This window comes from Branchiostoma floridae, chromosome 8 (genome assembly GCF_000003815.2).
Source record: "Branchiostoma floridae strain S238N-H82 chromosome 8, Bfl_VNyyK, whole genome shotgun sequence".
NCBI lineage: Eukaryota > Metazoa > Chordata > Leptocardii > Amphioxiformes > Branchiostomatidae > Branchiostoma > Branchiostoma floridae.
In genome coordinates, this window is record NC_049986.1 from 10,887,683 (window position 1) to 10,908,251 (window position 20,569).

The following is a 20,569-nucleotide window of genomic DNA, read 5'->3' on the forward strand; positions in this document are numbered from 1 at the left end:
TAACTTTGAATAAGGAGGTTCTGTCATTATTGACAGTTTGGCGTATTTGCCAAATCTAAAAAATCTGTCACGAACAAAATGTATTGAACACTCATTTTTATTTGTTACAACTTCGCAGAATAGCACAATATGCTAATTCGTAAAAATCAAACTGACGATGGATACAACAAATAAAATGGCATCGCCCGCGCTCCACAACATGTTTTGGACGATTTTTGTAGATATAAAATATTTCCGGGGATAAACTGACGTTCCTATACTGGAAAAATGAGAAATTCTTTATTACAAATTACATTTTACAAACAATGTAGTATTATCAACCTTTTACATAATATTATGCCCTCGTTGTTTATATCAAAAGATGAAGATTTACGTACAATTCACTATTTTTGGAAGAAGAACTCATATTGCCTCCCATGAATAAAACACATTTAGGTCCTTCTTATTATTTCAATAGCTAAATATCACTTTCAAATCCCATCTCCCTTCTATACTACTGTAGATGGAGTAAAAGTAATGAATATGATCACATGCTGATCTAGTAAACCGTTGCCAAAAACAAACACAGACAGTTTTCAATATACTTCTGTATCGTCAAGACTCTATATCTATGTACTTGGGCCAATACATATGATATACAGCGCTTTACAAAAGAGAATATATTATAATAGATGGAAACGTTTAATATGCATTATGTCAATGGTAACAGGTAGAAACGATTAATATGCATTATGTCAATACAGTATTTACGTCCTTATTCCTGCATCCACACTCGTAGCAATATATTGTTTGCTAAAGAACGGCTGGATGGATTTCATACAAAATAGGCAGACATTGCAGGGTAAATGAGAAAATTCCATCACAGCAATTTTCACTGTATTTCTTGTTCGTCCTTATTTCAACCTAGTTTGGTGGTAATGCGTGAGCTTTAAACGCATGTTCCACAGCTGCCACCCCAAAAAACGCCTGCAAAACCTTCACAACAACTAGCTTCGCCGAACTGGCAAAATCTCGATAGTTTTGTCTCACAAACTCCACCATGGGCACGAGTTCAAAGTCTACAGCTACCACTTCCTCGTGTTCGAATTTGTCCTTCGGGCCCGTGGTGAAGCGACCGCGAAGCTGGTCGAAGCTCAGGCGGGCCTCCGGAGCGATGCGCGGGTCGGTTAGGTCGACATATCCGCACAGCCCCCACTCGTGGTTGTCAAACTTTAGGTACACGGTGTTGAGAACCAGTGCCTCAATGTCACGGTCCTGTGGAACAGAAAACATGCAGTTACTGAACAAGACGCAGATTTCATAACTCTTTGAAATATAAGTTTTTGTGAATATTTTTATGTTATGTGCACGATTCAGTCGTTTAAAAACACCGATTGTTGATAACGACTATGACTTGAAATGCCTCAAATTATAACTCAACTACATACTAGTAATACGTAACATCACCCTTCCAGTAAAATACTATTATCCTTCTGTCTCATCTTTTAATAACGACTTGAGCCAACATGCATTTTATGTTTTTAAGGGTTTTAGATTGTTCTTGTGTTTGTTGGCTCTAGTTGTCAAATATCTATGTCACCTTTAGGCCAACACGGAGTTCCTCATCCAGCCCCCTAGCGGCTGTCTGAAGAAGTGACAAGTATGTGTCGCCGTTTTCCTTTACGACGTAGTCCTTCACTGAACAACTCTCCACCGCACCGCACGTGAAGGTTCCGGGACTGGCCATTCCTGGATAATACAGACAGAAGAATACCATTACAATAAGGTATTCCATGTTAACAGTGGGGTTCAAGCCCTGCCAAACTGACCACGCCAACAGCTCTGAGCTTTTGGTGTTGTGGTTTGCACGTTGGACTTGTAATCTGCCGACCCGGGTTCGATCCCGGGTGTCCGCATGTTGTTTCTTTCTGTTCTGCTCGCCCCTGTTGCATTTCACAATTGGTTTCAACTTCGCATGTGCAATCGTAGTGTATTATGGTCTAGGTCAAAGTTCAATAACCCTCCCCACTTGTCTAGATTTTTTGCAACGTCCCGCTGCCGCAAGAGACGGTCATACGCCCTTTAAGTAACTCAATGAATTGGTTAAATTTCGCAAGCCACATTTAAGAAACATTGGACCAACATTTACGTCCCTTCTGAAAGACGGGTATCATAAAGGCCCTGACGTTAACCAGGAACCAGAACAGCAGGAGTTAGTACCGTGTAAGAGCATCGTTCATCCATACTTCAGCATGTTAGGCCTAAACAGGGGTCTTACATTTGCTATCTACAGTAAGGCTGCTACCAGTTGAGCTACAGGGACATCCCGATAAATGACTGTAGCACAACAAATGTATATCATAATGTAGTAAATCATAAATCACCTTCCCGCTTTGCTCGCCTTGCGAAGATGAACTTCTGGGGGTTGCCCGGCCCTTCGTTGGTGAGTATGGCCACATGTAGTCCAAAGGACGTGCTGAAGTGTGGATGAACGATGCTCTTACACGGCACTAACTCCCGCTGTTCTGGCTCCTGGAAACTACGCCAGATCTCCCTCATGGCGCGATGATGACAGTAAGTACTTTCAACAAACCTGCAATGTTCCAGGAATGCAGTAAAACATGAATGTTTATGTGGAGTTTGGAAAGGTCAAATGATAGGTTCTAAGTATCCTAAATGCTTTGGTGACGTGTGCTTGCCTGATACAGTGTGGGTTAGCTTGCGGTGTTTCTACGTTGAGGTTACGACGCCTATTTGTCGCCGGGTCCGGGGTTGATTTTAATTCAAAGTTGAATAATTCCAGGGCCCGATCGACCGGGCCAAAATATACCCAATTGTCGCAGAGTGTCCAAGAATAAAATACAGAAACAGATTAAGAAAACATTCCTTTTTGTTCTGCTATTTGTATCTACCTGTTAACAAGAATCAATAAAACTAAGAAGTTTACAACCGTTGGTAAAATAAATAATAAAACATTAATTCACCAAACTCACTTAAGTTCCAGTTTCTGTTCTTCCTCCGCTCCTGCTCGATCTGTCACCAGCTCTTTCAGTGCCAGCATCGGGTTGTCGTCAATAATCTTCTGTTCAGCTTGGTGTTTGAACGTCAAGTAATAATCTGAAAAGGGTAACCAACAACCAAAATCATTGTTATGTACCTTCAAGCGCTTCATCAGTAAAATTCACAGTTATTTATCTGTAAGACTTTCACCAATGAAAATCTGTTATGCCTGCAAGGACTTCGCCAATGAAATTATTGTTATGTACATGCATCTGCAACTATCAAGATAATTCTTATATGCATTAAATTGATTTACCAATAAAAATCATCTTATTTTACCTGTGATGATCTTTACCAATCAAAGTCTCCGTAATGTATCTGTAAGCCTTATAATTCTACTAATCAATTGTCCTCATCATGTATCTGCAAAGGCTTTACCAATGAAAATACCCAGTGTAACAATAGCTGTGAGATAGTTTAACGTCATAAAATAACGCAAGTAAAAATCCCATCCAACTGTATATATGAATCTTACCGTTGTAATCATATTGTAGTTCCCAGTCCTCTGGTATATCATGATAGGGTTTGTCTTTCACCTCCACGTAACAATCCAGACATTCCTTTGGGTACCCCTGAGGTCGGTGGCCGTCATACCGGAATCCTTGGGTAGACTATGGTCAAAGGCGAGAAGAAAACAATGATAAGTATTTGGGCATTATTTACAATTTTATCAATCCATCAAGCTTCAGGTACACCACCGTATATCTCTGGATTAATCTGTGACGAAATAATGGCTACATTTTGAGTACATACTTCAACCAATATTTTTTCAGCCACTTTCCATATCAATGAAGCACCCATATTGGTCTCATTTGAAGATAAAATTGTTCAATGATATCGGAGAAGGTCATAAGATGTCCTTTTGTTATTTTTCCCAAAAATGCAAACAATGACACAAAAATAAGGCAGACACAGCGAAGACGTCAAGTGAAAGCACTCAAGCTTATTCGTAAGAAAGGGGACTTGCTTTACCTCACCAACCAGGGAATCAGCCACGAAGATCTTGGTGTCCTGTAGAAACCCACAGGAGAAAAACTCCGCTTTCAACGCCTCTGATTCGTATGGGTTCTCGTCAACTGCCATGGACAAAATACAAACAGAATAATTAAAATTTATCAAAATTGCACAAGTTGACCCGATATTTCACTTTGAATATATATTACAACAGAGCTGAAACCAGACGCAGATATCTTTAGGTTAAAATGTCACTGCTAAGGTTGTGAGTAAGGAGACTGAAAGTGTCCATTGTTCCATGAAACCGTTAACCTAGCATTTCGGCTTTGTGAACTTTTTTATTGAATAAATTGTATGTCTGGCTCCCTAATCGATGTATAATCAGTGTAAAGAGTCTTCTATATGTCACCAAAATGAAATGGATGTGGATAACAGATGGTTTTTGTACACAATCCGCTAGATGTCGCTGCAGTGCGAAGAGTGTGACCCTAAATGTGACTGAGCTTTCATTCCCCGCTCATTTCTCAGAGGAAGTTAGCATTGACGCTCGAATAAAACGTTGGTGTGTGTGTAGAATATTTCTTGCAGACAAAGAACTTATATTAGTCATTGGCTTATCGATATGAAGGATACTCACAGAAGAAAGGTGCAAATCAATATTTTGAGATATAATCTTACCACTGAAATGTTGAGCAACAACATCTCCCGAAGTTGGTCGTGCAGTCGGCTCATCGTCGTAGCAGCTCTTGATGATCTCTGGTAGAGGTCCAGTCAGTGAATCATGAGGACTGACTTTCTGTGGCGCCTGGGTAGTGGTGGCTGCCTTACTCTGTAGCGTGAGTGTTCCGTACTTGTCGTAAGGCTTTTGCCCGGTGATGAGGTAGCCCAGAAGCAAGCCGTATGAGAACATGTCGGCTCGCATGAACGTCTCAATGGAAGGTGGCGTTTCATCATCTTTTACCTGCTGGACTTCTATGCCAAGAAACGAAAATATGAATGCTAGATCACCTTTATCGGAGGCTTATATTCGTTGTGTTTAAAAAAAAAGGCAGGATACTTTGGAATATCAAGTCAACGGGCGGAGGTTTCAAGTTGCAATATTTTCAAAATATGGCAGTCTTGGAAGCAACAGATATTGGTAACCCCGTGGATAAAAGCATACTAGCGTGACTTTTCTTCTTTATATTACTACGGCTGTGTCCAACAACTTAAAGTACTCATCCAATCGCTGCCTCTAAGATACAACAGTTGTGATTACATTCCACCATGATATTGATGGTGTAAAATTAAATGAACATCGACGCTAGTACAAAATACACACCAATCTGATATTAGTCAATTTCAAGCCTTACAATTAAAGAATGAATCCAGTTTTGCAATGGCGACTTAGGTGTTCAGTTAAACATTAGGATGTTTATGATCCTGAAGAAAACTGTGCACCGTTTGATTTCAGTTCTTAAAATAATGTCTTTCACCTTTAATCGAGACATCTATTTGGCATATCTTTACTAAGCACACAGATGCGATATTAGATGAGACTTATATGTAGTATGCTTCTAATATAAAACGGAACGAATTTATGTATCATTGAGCCTGATATACAATATTTGTCATGTTTTCACCTTCAGTTACAGGTGGGTCATCTTCTAGGTCATCAGAGTCTGACCACTCATCCTCGTCATCACCAGTTGATACCTGCTCACCAGTAGCGGCACCTTTGCCATAATGCTGTAACTCGGGCGCTCTCCACCTTATCTGGGCAAGCTGTGAAAATGTAACAGATAGAAAATATGGAAATATAATTGTATGTATACTACATGGGAGCCTGGGTGCCATACTCCGCAGTGACAGCTGGCTCAATCTTTTCGCTTGCTTACCACGGAGTCTGGAACTACATTCGGTTCGTCCAACTCACTGATTGGTCCAATTCGTCTAAGCCCCTCCGTAAACCTTCTGTCATCCTCTGTCGCTAGCCAGGGAAAAGATTTGGCCAGTGCTTACTACAAGGGGTGTTTCTTAAGCTATATAGGCGGGCTTCCTGCCTAGTTTAACATTTCGTTTCAAATTCATTTCCTTTTATTCAGTCGCACCAAGGGCTTCAAAGCAGAAATCTAGGTTGTTACTAAGAGATACAAGCGGTGGATGAAATACTGTGCAAGAATTTTTGTTCTTTGAAGATATTTAACGATAACAGACCATCGTCTTTTTTTTTCAATTTGAAACGCATGTACTCTAAATCTAATGAACTATCATATAGCTCACCTCGTCTTTTCTGTCACGTAACTCGTAACTATGACAGGCCAGTCCGAAGTCTGCAAGCTTCACGCGCATGCTCAATGATCCCGGATCCAGCTAAAAATAAAGATACATTACAACCCGTTACGTTTGGGTCTGCATTTGTAAAAAATGTAGGAGCGACACCTAGTTGCAATGCCCTGGCAATGCTAGTCAGCATTCGTCTTCGGAAGACAGACGGTCATGAAAACGTCGGCTTTTGTAAATGCGTAGTTGTGATTAAACTAAACTAGTAAAACTACCGATACGATAATGATTACCCCCTAACTACAGCAAACCATTGCGCAACAGTCCTGAAAAAAATGCTGCCTAAGACGTTTACATTTAGAAACTTGAACAACCGCACCAGCTTTTAAGCTGTTGCGGTTGTTCAAGTCTTGAACACTTAAAAGTGTTCAAGACATGCTCATACTGAACCTGTCTTACGAACACACTCAACTGGTAGGACCTTCATTCACGCAGCAGTTACCACCAGTGTCTCTGACCACATGGTCTGGAATCCTGCACCTGATCACATCTGATCACTGGAAGTGGTCTGCAAGCTTTTGAGACACGGGCCCAACACCACCTGCTCATCATGCAGGAACACTTGCACCCCGACCAATCGAATGGGGGTGTCTCTCGCAAATGTGCACACTGCTCTAGACAAGGGGACACCCATCGACTTTCAAGGGGATACTTCTCTTGAAATGGGGATGTCCTTCCCTTTATAACTTGGCAGCTGTGAAACACGGAGTAGCAACAGACCTGGAATACTATTTCGTGGCTAATATATAATACAGAATGACGAAGTTATAGAAATGATAAACTAACCAGCACGTTATCGGGTTTCAGATCCCTGTGTGCAATGGGGTCTGGCAGCGTGTGCAGGTAGTGCAGCGCATGCGCGATCTGGCCGCCTAGTTTCCACACGATGTTCGCGGTCAAACCTTGTCGTTCCGGAGTCTTCCGTCTCTCTACGTAATCCAGCAGGCTATCAGGGAGATACTCCATCACTGGGGAACACAAGGGAAAACCTCATGATACCGTCACTAATAGTCACTGTATAAACGTATAGACCCACCAACCCAGATTGAACTGGGACAGCGACAGGTATTGACTTCATGGCACTTTTGATCCACTACTGACGCCACACTCCGATCCCTAAAAATCAGTGTTCGTCAGAGTCCGGATAAAAAAAGAAAACTACTGTAGAAAGTACTAGAAACTTAATGAGTCATTCCCATGTATTACATGTAGCTGGTACTCTTTTCGTGAAATACATTATGTTGTATGCTGTAAATGAAAAAAAGTATTTTAAGCGCAGAATAATCAAACGGAATAAGAACTGTGTAATATCAACGGAAGCTTTGAACGTACCGATAAATTGGTTCCCTGCTTTTAAGTCGTACTTGCCAACGTCTTCGGACAGGTGACCAGTGCCACGGAATGCCACAATATTCTCATGGCTCAGATGCCTAAGGGATATAAAAAAAATTAATCAGCGTACGGGAGTGATATTCATATTCATTAAAAGTATTGAAATCTTATAAAAGTATATATACAACTGTATCATGTTAAACGACATTCCACATCAGTCTTGTGACAGGACATCATTCACGAAATTCGGCGAAACATAAAGAAACCTTCAATTGAACTTTCTTTGAGCATAAACTTATGTTTTCTTTTCAAATATATGGAATAAAAGGATGGTTCAACACTCAATATAAGGAGAGTATTTGTTTTACTGTGGCAGCTTCTTTTCTTTTGGATAGAAAGAAGGCAGCCTCTTAAGCTTGCCGTCAAAGCATTTTTGTTTATGTCTTCTTGCAACAGCTATCTCTTTGTTTCATGTCAAAAACGACGCTGGCATGTTGGTCTACGTTCCGCATTCCACGCTACGTTAACCAGATGTCAACCAATCACGTCCCCGCCTACGATCAGGAGGCAACGTGATTGGTTGGTAACTTCCCCTTCTATAACAGGTGGAAGTGTATCTGATTGGCTGAGGGCTGGCAAGGCTGAAAAAGCCAGAGGGACAGATCTAGATCGCAAGTCAATTCGCCAAATATGTAGGATACAAAGAAAAGTAACGTTTCTGGTACGAGAAAGTGTATTACGAGTGCGTCTGTTTGTATGTATTTTTTTCTTATCTGTTGCAGCCCAGAATTTCTTACCTCAAGACACGTTGTTCCACTATTGTCCTGTCACGATTCATCTGCACTTTAACAGCTACAGTCGAGCCTTTCAATCGGGCTTTGAAGACCTTACAGGGAGACAATGAAGATAAAAATCCATTTGATACTTGTTGATCGTCAATCATTATACTATAAAACATTTTACCATCAACGCTGTGTGACCTGGCCTTTTCTGTCCAATTTGGTCAGAAATTAGGATGGATTTATCTATCTTTTTTTAATTACAAGTCTCCAACATTACAAAATGCGCAATACAGTGATTGTATATAGTTACGTTTGTCCTCGACAATTTATCTACTTATTAGGTGTATAAAACTGCCATTTCATTTAATCAAGTCGATGGATGTCCCGGATAAAGGTGAAGAAGCACAACACCATACCTTTGCGAAAGCTCCTTCTCCGAGCTTTTCCCATGGCTGGGTAAGGTCTTCTTGGCGTACTGTGTTCTGCTCAGTAGTTAGCAACCATTCTATTTTATCTCTGGCCAACACACAATGTTGTCTGGCAGGGTGGCCGTCCGCAAGAAGCAACAGCGCAGAGTCAATGTCCTCTAGAACTGAGCTTAGCGTGGATTCGAATCCTTGCCCCTCGAACCTGCAGTTCTTCCCAGTTCCGACAGGTGGCATTTCTCAGCAAAACTCGACAGGGAAATACTTCGATGTTGTACCAGGAGGCGTCATGGAGTATATGTAGTACCTAAATGACATTCATAATGTGAAACTTAGGACATTACTTTACACTCATGATGTTTATTTTTTTTCTTTGAATATGTATGTCCATAATGTTGTTTTATGTGTTGCGATAGATAGGGAACCTCTGTCAGTTCTAGTATTTTCTACACTTAAATTGTCTCCTTGTTCCTTGTTTCTAACAAGGACGTTATATGAGATCTCATATAATTAGCTACGGCCGCGTGGCGCGTTGGTACACCCGATCCCTCGATCTCGGAAGTTAAGCAACGCGACGGTCCGGACAGTGCTTGGATGGGAGACCAACCAAGGACGTCCGGATTGCTGTAGCCTCACGAAGTTTCCACGAAATCGTCTTCCGGGAGGGACGTAAAACGGGGGTCCCGTGCTCGAGGAGGTGCCTCGACCACGTTAAACAGCCTCATTACTCATACTGGGTACCTACTGGCTGGCAAAATACACCAGATGATTATTATTATATAACGTCCTTGTTTCTACATGCTACAAAAAATATGACAATACACGTGGATAACAGTTATCAGCAAAAAAAGACTTAATAACAGCCAGTTCACCTTTATTCGCTGAGTAAAATGAATAACAACAGGATGTAAAAGGATATCTGTGGTTTCGAACTGTAATATTTTCAAATGTTACATTTTGTATGACTCACGGGCCTCATGGGTATAGGTTAACCCACTTGAATAGCAATGTAGTTTGATATAACAACGGACATAGGTTATCGCACGAATAAAGGTGATCTGGGGTTAAGTACGAGTGGTCGTCATAAGTTGAGAACTTAGATAACAGCGCACAAATGATTCACTTATATCGCGAAGAAATTGTTTACAATTAAAGGGGCTAAAAATGGACAAATAATGATAACATACAACAATGATTACCCCCTTACAAGGTAACTGTTTGCGATATTTCCTAGACTTTTTTCGCCTGGCATTCTATCATACTCGTCCTTTACACCGTTATACATCAAATCCATAAGAAATGCAGTGAAATGAGGTAACTAAAGGAAAGTAAACGAGCAAAACATACGTGACGATAGCCCCAATCGCGATCGTTGGTGCACCGAAACCCGGAAGTAAGACCAGCGTGCTCTTTGTGGACTATACCATTTTTGCTATAGGGGTGCCAAAGTGCATGGAAATTAACAGGTGTTTATGTGTGCCTTTGCGTATCTGGCAAATATAACATATACAACCTAAGCGTTCTCATAAAAACTAAGTTTATACTGTATCCGTTGTAGATACTACTTGCGAAATACAATATGATGAAATGAAGGTAAAGTGATCTATCTTTGCCGTTAAGTGTATATCCTAAAACTAGAGTTCGGCGACCTCATACCTGCATTAAATATTTAGAGCTTTTGTAAATGTTATGTAAATAACATAGTAAACATACACAATAACACGATGAATGCATGGTGGTGTTCATCGGTGTGCTTACACATGTAACATATATTATGAAATTAAAAAAAATCCAATCAGCTTTTGCCATTTTTGCATTGATAATGAAAATCAGTTCCTCATTTGGTACCGGTATCTGTCTATGTTCCACTAGTCATGAATTTATTGAAGTCCAGTTATAGAAAACAATGGAATTACATGTATATGCTAGTAAGCTCCTCATTTATTATGCAAATTGCATCTCCGTTTTTCTATACATCTTTGCTTAAGCTACTTGCATGCCCCGAATAATGGAAATCCGTTGTTCCTTCTTCAGTTATCTTCTTTAAAAATGCCCCTGCAGTTCCAAAATTCGACTTAATGGGGCTGAAATTTGTCTTGACGTCAAGAGCTACCTGCCACCCAAATGTCAAGACCGTATCATGTCCGGGACAAGAAATAGTTATTTAACAATTTATCATGCAAATGACCTCCTCAATTGCATAACTACTATCTCAGTGTGCATCTTTGTCAAAGCTACCCAGATGTTTTTACAAACATACACCTGCACTTCCAAACCTAGTCTTTGTATGGCCCAAACTCAGGGCACTTCTTCCCGAGCACAAGAGCTGTCTAACACCCCAAAATCATTACGGTAACCATAGTTTGTTCAAAATGCGAGATAACAAAGCCGGAATCACCGCTGCAGTACAAAGGGCATCTGCTAGGAAGCCCACATTCAAATCATTTCCAACTTTCACCCCACAAACACACCTAGTATGAAACCATTCCATACAGCCGTTCTTAAGTTAACTTGCTGACACGAGACACACAGACAAACGCTAGTGAAAATATGACCTCCATGAATATTCACGGATGTAACTAGACACTCGGGGATACGCAACTTGAAACTACCATCGACCTGATATTCCCAAATACCATTTTAAAGACAATGGATATAACGTTAGGTTACATCGCAGGTAAAAGTAAACTAGTGTTGGCATTTTGGGGGGGGGGGGGGGGGTGGACCTCTGCTATCTGGACATAATGGGTCCCACATTTGGCACTATGTTGACAAATGACAAAACTCAGTTGTTTGCTGTAAAATGCTTGTAATCTTGAACACACTTTGTTTGATAGAAGCAACATCGAAAACGTACATCAAGTCAGCATAATCATAAACTTCACAACCTCACATCTAATCAAAATGGCACTTTTCACATTAGCACTATGATATACAAATTATTTCACTACATAATCTATGAATGCTTTCCATAAAATCATCATAAAGGGTGAACTAAGCTATCTTTTTGAAGCAAACATTTTGTATTTTATGATAAGGATGCAATGTTCTAACTACTATAGTCAGCTCACATGCAGCGCTGTAAAACAAATAAATCTACAAAAGAACAATCATTCATAATACTGTGTCAATAAATGTCTCAATTAAAATAAAAAAATTGGATATAATACACAGGAAATACACTGTAAAACATAGAGCCTTTATAAGACATAGATATGCAACACAAATTTGTCATTTTAGACAATTTGTACAGTGACATCTTTTGTAGAGGATTACCAATGACAATAAGTGGCAAGTAAAAATGTTTTTCAAACATTTGATGACAAATAAGTGATCATTTTAATTCAACACCAATACATGTATTTAACAATGTACTGTATGTTTCTAATTATGATGCTATTCCAACATATCATCCATAAATCAACAACTTGTAACTACAGAAAAAGGATAATATGTGATTAACGTTACATGTAAATACAGTAATGAGAATTGTGTGATGCAAAACAGTAGTCTCTTGAAAGTGACAGTAACATTCATAATACAATATTATATTACTTCATGACTGTTAAAAACTTTATATAGTGATCCAATTTAATTGATTTGGTCCTCATACAGCTTACAAGTTGTCAATCTTTTGGCAAGATGGAATGTTATGTTCCATTTCGATGTCTTTCAGTTAAGGTGGCAACACAGTTCACAGTCAACCATTACTACTACATCACTTCATGACTGTTAATTAAAACTGATCTAGTTTTGTTCATCATACAAGTAGTCAATCTTTTGGCAAGATGAAAATGTAACATTAAAATTTCGATGTCTTTCAGTTGTAACACAGTTAAAACAAGCATAACGTAGTTTTGTAGTGCAAGACACAGCACACGTGTTCAACTACCATAGAATATATTTCAAGTGCTACGCAGAGTCTTAGACTAGTGCTCGCATTTCTTTACAAGTCTTTGGTTTTGACCTTGAACTCTAGACCTTCCCACTACAGGGAAAACACTTTTACCCCTATGCCAGTGCACAGTTTCACACAAACCAACATTTGATACTGTAAATGCATTTAAGTTTGCTGGGATTTAATTTCGCGGTAGCGGAAAAAACGACTTTTTGCGGTGGTTTTGGGTTTGCGGTTACATCATGCACTGTAGTCTCTTACTGCCACAAAAATGTTTGCGGTGATTTTAAGTTCACGGTAAAGTGGCCAAAGCAAAAACTGCGAACATTAAACCACCACGAAAGTTTGTGCATTTACAGTAACTAATACACTGCAGATTATGACAATTATGTTCTTATAACTGCATAACAAAATATTTAAGCTAAAAACTGCATAGCTACGCCTTTACATTCTACCGCGCATTTTCCTCGTAACCTGTGAAGGTCACATTCAAGGGCAAGTCCTGGCATGGCCGGACACAGAACACGTCCTCGTACACTGGGTTTCCGCTGGTAAGTCGCTTGTTCACCAGCGTCACCAAGTCAGGGTACGTTTTGGCTGGCTCGTGGTCTGGCACAAACTCCAGATGTGCGTTAAACGGTTCCATGGATGCTGCCACCACTGGATTTCCCTGGTATTCAAAATAATGTTCGAAACTGAATTTACGACTATTAGCAAAGGGCCATGAGTACCTTTTGTAATAGTAAGCAGACATCTAAATCTTAAATATCAATGGAATCTTTGAAGAGGGCCCACAGGGAGAGATCCTAGCTAAATAACAGTAAATGAAATAGATTCAGCAATTATTATGTTAAACAATAAACTCATGAGGACTCTTAATGGTTAGACTATTATCTGGTGTATAAAAATGAACTTTTCCAAAAAGTTTTGGAAACCGTAATGCAAAGTCCAGGTCTGTAACAGTCCAGGGCTGTAATTGGCCCCTACCCTGTAGGGTGGGCCATACAGAAGTGTGTTTAAATCAAGCTTAATGTATTCATGGGTTGTTTGGATATGGACAATAACAGTTAACAACAAATATCAAATAGAGGACTATACAAAAAATTAAATGGACCCATTTCAGGAATAATTCACTGACAATGCTTTAAGTGTTGAATTGGAGAGGGCTAGCTATACAATTAATGGTGAAGTTGCCTCATAGAAAACATGCTAACCTTCTTTGAGTGAAAGTGTTCACTTGTAAATTTTTTTCTTCTTCATGTTGAATATCCCACCTTGATATTGAAGTGCACGGGTTCCTGATCCTCTCCCAGACTCAACCCTACAGAGAATCCGCCCTCTTCTCTCAGACTCTCGCTGAACCTCACCAGGAACGTGCTTTTTTTCTGCCCTTTCAGCCGACGGTTCGCCTCGTCTTGGCTCATGTAACCCGCAAACCAGCTATTTTCAAATTCAATAAGACAATATATTAATACAGTGGATTGGACATGCAGCAGAAAGTGATAGCTCAACCATGGCGGCGGCTTTTACCTAACAGAAGGCCTAAGCATTCTTGAGTTGAATCACTTAGACTGACTAAAAATCCTTTTTTCCTAAATGGTGTTGTTTAATAGCAAAAAGTTAATACCTTAATGTTCAAAACTAAAACAAAAAATGACTACAGTTTAAAGTTACCTATCAAGCCTGTTGCCCACTCTGGTGGTTGATCCGTCTATCAAAGACTGGATCTGTCAGATGAAAGTAAAATATTAACGATAATAAATTTTCAAATGAAGGGACAAATCACACACACAGTGTCACACACACACACACACACACACACACCAACATACAAACACACATACACACACAGTCACACACATGGAAATATTTTCTTCTTGATTTCTCTAAGCTATCGTATACATAATATGTTTCATTTTTGTAAGGAATGGAATGCGTACCTGTGCCAGACATACACAGTGTCCATGTGCATCTGCTTTGAACGGTCCAAACCAGCCAAGAAGGAGCACAAACTTGTCTACCTGTACTTTATCACGCTTGTCACCTAGAAAAGGAAAACAAAATATTAAAATGCATTAAATGTGACAAGAAATTGTGAGACAGAAGTTCTGGCAGTGATAGTAGTCACTGAGTGAGTGAGTGAGTGAGTGAGCGAGTGTGTGAGTGAGTGAGTGAGAGTGAGTGTGTGAGTGAGAGTGAGTGTGTGAGTGACTGAGAGTGTGTGAGTGAGTGACAGTGAGTGAGTGAGAGACTAACTGTTTTAGCTGAGGGAGTGTATGAGTAAGAGTGATTGAAGAGGTGAGTGTGTAAGTGATTGATTTACTACAGGTAAGTAGGCATGTGAGTGGGAGAAAGTGAGTGGGAGAAAGTGAGCAAATGAGTTAATGAGTCTATAGCAGTACCTTTTATCCCAAAGACATGTTTAATGAGTTTCAAGGCTTTGTTGTTCTTCAGCTGGGTGGCCAGTGGGTCATTTGGAAAAGAATTCTTCATAGCTGTCACAAAGTGGAAATAGATCTGTACAACACAGAAATGATAAAACAAATGACTTTGCTATAAGGATTAGGCTCATATCATTGGATTTCATAGAGTTTCAACTTGCTATTCAAGATTTGCTATAGGTGATTTAATTTTAGCCACTTTAGTCCTAACTACTTGATAACAGTTACTCAAAAGTCTGCTAAAAGTCTCTAATTTGACTACAAAGCATAGTTTAATTATTAGTACGTATATGTACCTTGAACTCTGCTGAGTTGCCCTTGACAGTGTACCAAAACTGTTTGGATTCCTCACAGAAGAAATCCTCCTCTATACGGTCCTCTGTTGAACCTTCAAGATGAAAGAAGAAAAAAATTACATTTCTATGTATAAAAGAAATGTGTAAAGTTGTACTTGTGAAGACAGACAGAAATAACAGAAAGTGAAGGTTACAGGAAATGGTTCGAAGGTGATAGAATTACTCAATCTATCAAGCTAATGGCTGAGTAGCTGACACATTTCAGATCATACAGTCAATGGGAGAGGCACCTGCTACTTTATGCCAAGTTCTGTTTTCTTTTTCTGTTCAATGTCTCTGAAGCTATTTATTTATATCAGGCCCATTTTGCTTGAAAATACTTCTTTACCTTGAGTTATGTTCACTGCATTGTAACCAAAAGGAGTCAAATTTCTCAAATGTAAAATGATTAAAAAAAGTTGAAAGCACCTTGGCTGAACTGTGGAAATGACATGGAAGATGTTGAAGAGAAGGAGGACATCAGAGAAGGCCCGCCAGTGGCTCCCTGCCTTCCCTGGTCAGACTCTTGTCTCGGCAAGCGACAACTGTCACCGCTGTATCCGCTGTCAGGTACGGGCTCCGACATTGCCCTGTCAGGCCGGACTTGGACGGGATAGCGTTCATCAGACTCGGTGGGTCCATCCATTGACTGGGTTCTCTATAAAGATGGGGTCAAACGTTCTTATGCTTTAAAAAGGTTTGCATGGAGTGGTATTTGGGGTCAGGTGCAATGCTCAACAGTAAATCTAAAGCCCATGACACTCAGTCAGTCATAATGAACAATAAATTCAGGAGGCTTGCAGCACTAGGGTTTATAGTCTTGTTATGGTTTGCAGATTACACTCAGATTCATTCAATTTTTACATTGTACCTATTGGGTGTCTGGAAAAACTAGTCTTTAAACACCAACAAAATATACTGAAAATTCCAAGCATTGAAATACAAAATGTACATGTACAAATGTAGATTGGACAATACTATGATTAAAGGTTCCAATAAGCTCTATGCTATACATCAAAGAATAGACCATCTCTCTCTAAGTCAATGACACTTTAAGCAGTAACTTTTTTTGTTTGTTTGATTGTTTGAAGCAATTGACAATTTACCATTACATGTACAACATATCCATGTCAGAAAAAACAACATCTTAATTACAATTATTGACAAATAGTAGCAGTTTCCAATCCATTCTGGTTTTGCATATACTCAGAGTCTTCTCCCTTCCCCCCCAAAAATTGATAATAATAAAAGTAATATATACAAAATGTACGTGAGGTGACCTTTGTATATATCATTGTGATAGTAGTAATTATTTTGATTTTTCCATCTGGCTAATATGATAAAACTATTTATTTCCCTTACCCCTGGATGTGCCCTCACTTGTTCTTCAGGGTCTTCACCTATGATTATATGGAAAAATGAATATCTTATTACATTTTTATTAGCTCTGTTTTAATTTCATGTCCTCCGAATGTGTGAATTTCTAAAGCAAGTGAATGACATATCATTCAGCTGACACTTAAGGCATGCACTGATTATTGAATTACAAAAAATTACAACATTTTATTGCCTATGTTATGTCATTTCTCAGTCTTTTATATATTTGTCTCATTGACAGCAACTTTAAAAAAAATGAATATATATATATATATATATATATATATATATATATATATCATCTGTGTCTTGCATTTATTATATAATGTATATTTTAATTTAACATTTATCAATAAGTACAATTAATTCGAAACTTACCGTTAGTTGATGAATAAAAGTCAACCAATAGCTGCAGAGCGTCCCTCTGTCCCATCTCATACAGTGCCTTCACCAGTTGTCTCGTCGACACGTGGGTAGTGTTCCGAAGCACGGCCACAGTCTTCTCAGTCTCCTTGCAGGCAATGTTGTCGATCCGTGAGTTCGGTATGTCCAGTTTGGACGCCATGACCCTCCAGTCGTTACCGTCTGGGTCGCGCCGATCCAACATGTTCCCCAGTTTGATGAGGACCTCGTACCGAATATCACAAGCACGTTTCACCTTCCTGGGTATAAGGTCCTGTTATGGAATCAAAATTTACTCCAAATGTTGAAGCATTCATTGTCTAAATATCAACTATCAATACATGCCCTATATGTAAATATGCTTACCTTGAATACACAATACATCACAAAGAACTATTAAAACATGCCCAATATGTAAATTTGCTAACCTTGAATACACAATACATCACAAAGAACTATTAAAACATGCCCAATATGTAAATTTGCTAACCTTGAATACACAATACATCACAAAGATGGATTCCAGTTGAAACGTCTGACCGTTTCCAAAACCATATCCAGTTACGTGAGTAACTACTTTTTTTGGTATACCTTATTTAGTTATTACCTGGTTGTTTAACCTACATCGACGCATCACAAAGAACTATCAAAACATGCCCAATATGTAAATATGCTTACCTTGAATACACAATACATCATAAAGAACTATCAAAACATACCCAATATGTAAATATATATAAAGCCACAATGAAAACACAATATATCAAAAAGAACTATCAAAACATACCCAATATGTAAATAAGCTTGCGATGAAAAGAACTATCAATACATACCTGTGCTTGTTGGTAGGTATCCTGCAAAAGGTCTGTTGGCACTTCTTCTGCCATCTTCAACTCACTGTTTTCATTAACAAAAATTCATGTGATGAGTCAGATAATTTATTTATTAATATTGATGGTAAGTTTCTGATTGGCATAGATGTAAGAAGCACCCAACTCCTGAGAAAGAACTCTGAATTGTCTCTAGATATGTGGGATAATCAAATTAAGCCTAATGCAACGTATATATTAAGCAGAGGCCCCACCCCTGAGGCGTCTCCAAAAATAAACTGGTAATGTTCGTCGTTTTATGAATTGAGCATTTCCATGGCCAATGTAAGACTAATTGAAGTGTTACTACAGAACCGTTATAACAGAACAAGACGTCATTTCCGCTAGAAGTTAGTATTTCATGCTACGTGTTTTTAAGTAGGTTCCACCGAAAGTGAAAGTAAAACCATGGTCTACGTATATCGTATAATGCTTCAGTCATATAAATTTTAAAAAAAATGACAACGTTGCATCGACGATACTATCATTAACGGTATTTCTTTTACCGGAAAACACGTTGCCCCTTAGCTTAAACTTCGAAAGGTTGAAAGAAAACAAGCTCTGAGTCACTTACCTATATTATAATATAGCGCCGGTTCTAAGTTGAAGTTGTTTTCGATTCCTCTCCCGTAACAATAGTTATACGTTAAACAGACGTCTACAAACCGTGTCCTTATGCCTCAGTCTTCAGGGATTGAATGTACATGTTCCCTGTGAAGCCTAGCACAGTTACTGAAGTACAACATACTGTGTATAAAAAATCTGCGATTTTCAGCGACCCGGAAGTGAGCTAATAAACATTGGAATTTACTATCGCCGTATAGAGAGGATGAAAAGTATGGTATAGCAATTTTGGCATCAATACCGTACACATTACTTTAGGAATAATAAAATATGAAAATATACCATACCTTATAATGTAAATTTAGTAGAAAATCTTGATGCTTTATTAAAAAGAGAAGACAAGAATATACAATTATCATATTGTTACCTAAAATTTAGTGTAATCGTCCGGTCAAGGGTTAGGAATGTTTGGCGGGTTTTCCCCAAGTCGCCTCTGGAAAGTACCTGGAGATGTTGTCATCGCCAGGGGCTTTATAAAAACTAAACTCCTTGATAATAGGCATTTCTTGTTGTTGCAAGTACTTGTTCACGATAACTTAGAAACGGGCCGTTCAAAAAAAATTGATGCGTGCGTGTGTCAGTGTGTTTGTGTGTGTGTTTTTTGTTTGTGATTGTGTGTGTCAGTGTATATATGTGTGTGTGTGTGTACGTATGTGTATGTGTGTGTGTGTGTGTATATATATGTGTGTGTGTGTGTGTATGTATGTGTGTGTGTGTGTGTGTATCATGATATATGTGTGTGTGTGTGTATGTATGTGTGTGTGTGTGTATGTATGTGTGTGTGTGTGTGTGTGCTATTATGTATGTGTATGTGTGTGTATGTATGTGTGTGTGTGTGTGTGTGTGTGTGTGTGTGTGTGTGTGTATGTATGTATGTGTGTGTGTGTGTGTGTGTGTGTGTGTGTGTGTGTGTATGTGTGTGTGTGTGTCACACAGTGTGTGTGATTGACTCGGAGTCGGAGGATTTCTCAGAGGATGTCTGGGGTTATTATGTAATTTTTCTTTGTCTTGCATATATGTCCACATTATTGTTCTGTCAGTGGCGTATAGCTGATATATTGTGCATCCCATAGATGTGTGCTTGGGACAAAATTTTATTACTTCTGGAAACTTAGAATTAGATAATTAAATGCTTAAATCTTATTAGCATATAACATTACGGTGCCTACGAGGAATTTCCAAGTACAACCATATTGATATTAGCCATAGAGATAATATAGAAACTGTAACGATAATTTATATTTCTATAGAGTTAATTCTTAAGGTTGTTAAGATCGAAAACTTTGAGAAGCATATTAAAATCTTTAAGCATGATTGTTTGTATATACTGTATTTTAATACAACTTTGTTCGTCCAATTATATGAGTCATAACTATATATTGCTACACTCTAACTAATCAGTTGTCAAAAAGGCATTGATAGTTTAGCAATGAAAACCTGTTTTATAAACATCCAGGACTTGTGACACAGTTATCTGCGCATTTCCGTGAATTACTAGTACTAGTTATACTATTCAAAATGGCGAGAGCAGTATCTAACTCTCCTTCCAGGCTGCAGTTCCATCATAGAATACATAAAGTTAACGCTTCAGTACTGCATAAAGTTCCTAACATAAATTATACTAAGTAACAACGTGTTATGTTCGTTTATACTAAACACAATTAATACGAAAACCTGCATTCACTGTGAATACTGATGTTTGATTATAGTTATAACTTTGTTTGCCACATTTGACCGTCATGTTAAGACAAATAAACACAATTAATCTC

General features: G+C 38.8%; 2 protein-coding genes across 3 annotated transcripts; both read right to left on the reverse strand.

Moving 5' to 3' along the window:
- Positions 1-97: 97 nt before the first annotated feature.
- Positions 98-10,259, reverse strand: LOC118421409. Of its 2 annotated transcripts, none has more exons than XM_035828678.1 (14): positions 10,202-10,259; positions 8,846-9,161; positions 8,445-8,533; positions 7,648-7,745; positions 7,102-7,283; positions 6,256-6,345; positions 5,616-5,757; positions 4,672-4,962; positions 4,012-4,115; positions 3,515-3,650; positions 2,973-3,096; positions 2,364-2,572; positions 1,580-1,728; positions 98-1,254 (listed from the first exon to the last, which is right to left on the reverse strand). In XM_035828678.1, the coding sequence occupies exons 2-14, from the start codon at positions 9,089-9,091 to the stop codon at positions 904-906; spliced, it is 2,211 nt and encodes a 736-aa protein (XP_035684571.1). In that variant the 5' UTR covers positions 9,092-9,161; positions 10,202-10,259; the 3' UTR covers positions 98-903. The 2 variants fall into 2 exon arrangements, with proteins under 2 accessions (XP_035684571.1, XP_035684570.1); XM_035828677.1 differs by having other exon boundaries at positions 4,672-4,965.
- A 2,139-nt stretch (positions 10,260-12,398) lies between these two features.
- LOC118421218 lies at positions 12,399-18,795 on the reverse strand. The gene is made up of 11 exons (XM_035828383.1): positions 18,758-18,795; positions 18,141-18,206; positions 17,284-17,581; positions 16,891-16,928; positions 15,958-16,186; positions 15,490-15,581; positions 15,155-15,269; positions 14,693-14,796; positions 14,427-14,479; positions 14,027-14,192; positions 12,399-13,422 (listed from the first exon to the last, which is right to left on the reverse strand). The coding sequence occupies exons 2-11, from the start codon at positions 18,192-18,194 to the stop codon at positions 13,204-13,206; spliced, it is 1,368 nt and encodes a 455-aa protein (XP_035684276.1). The 5' UTR covers positions 18,195-18,206; positions 18,758-18,795; the 3' UTR covers positions 12,399-13,203.
- Positions 18,796-20,569: the final 1,774 nt, after the last annotated feature.

What these genes read in the sequence shown, in the direction of transcription:
- LOC118421409 (XM_035828677.1), bottom strand. Translation starts at nt 9,091, where the DNA reads ATGCCACCTGTCGGAACTGGGAAGAACTGCAGGTTCGAGGGGCAAGGA. An exon ending in AAGGCGAGCAAAGCGGGAAG is followed by an intron (nt 1,729 to 2,363) that starts GTGATTTATGAT and finishes TGTATTATCCAG; the next exon opens with GAATGGCCAGTCCCGGAACC. An exon ending in AACTCCGTGTTGGCCTAAAG is followed by an intron (nt 1,255 to 1,579) that starts GTGACATAGATA and finishes TCTGTTCCACAG; the next exon opens with GACCGTGACATTGAGGCACT.
- LOC118421218 (XM_035828383.1), bottom strand. Translation starts at nt 18,194, where the DNA reads ATGGCAGAAGAAGTGCCAACAGACCTTTTGCAGGATACCTACCAACAA. An exon ending in ATACCTACCAACAAGCACAG is followed by an intron (nt 17,582 to 18,140) that starts GTATGTATTGAT and finishes ATTCCATAACAG; the next exon opens with GACCTTATACCCAGGAAGGT. An exon ending in CTTTTATTCATCAACTAACG is followed by an intron (nt 16,929 to 17,283) that starts GTAAGTTTCGAA and finishes ATATAATCATAG; the next exon opens with GTGAAGACCCTGAAGAACAA.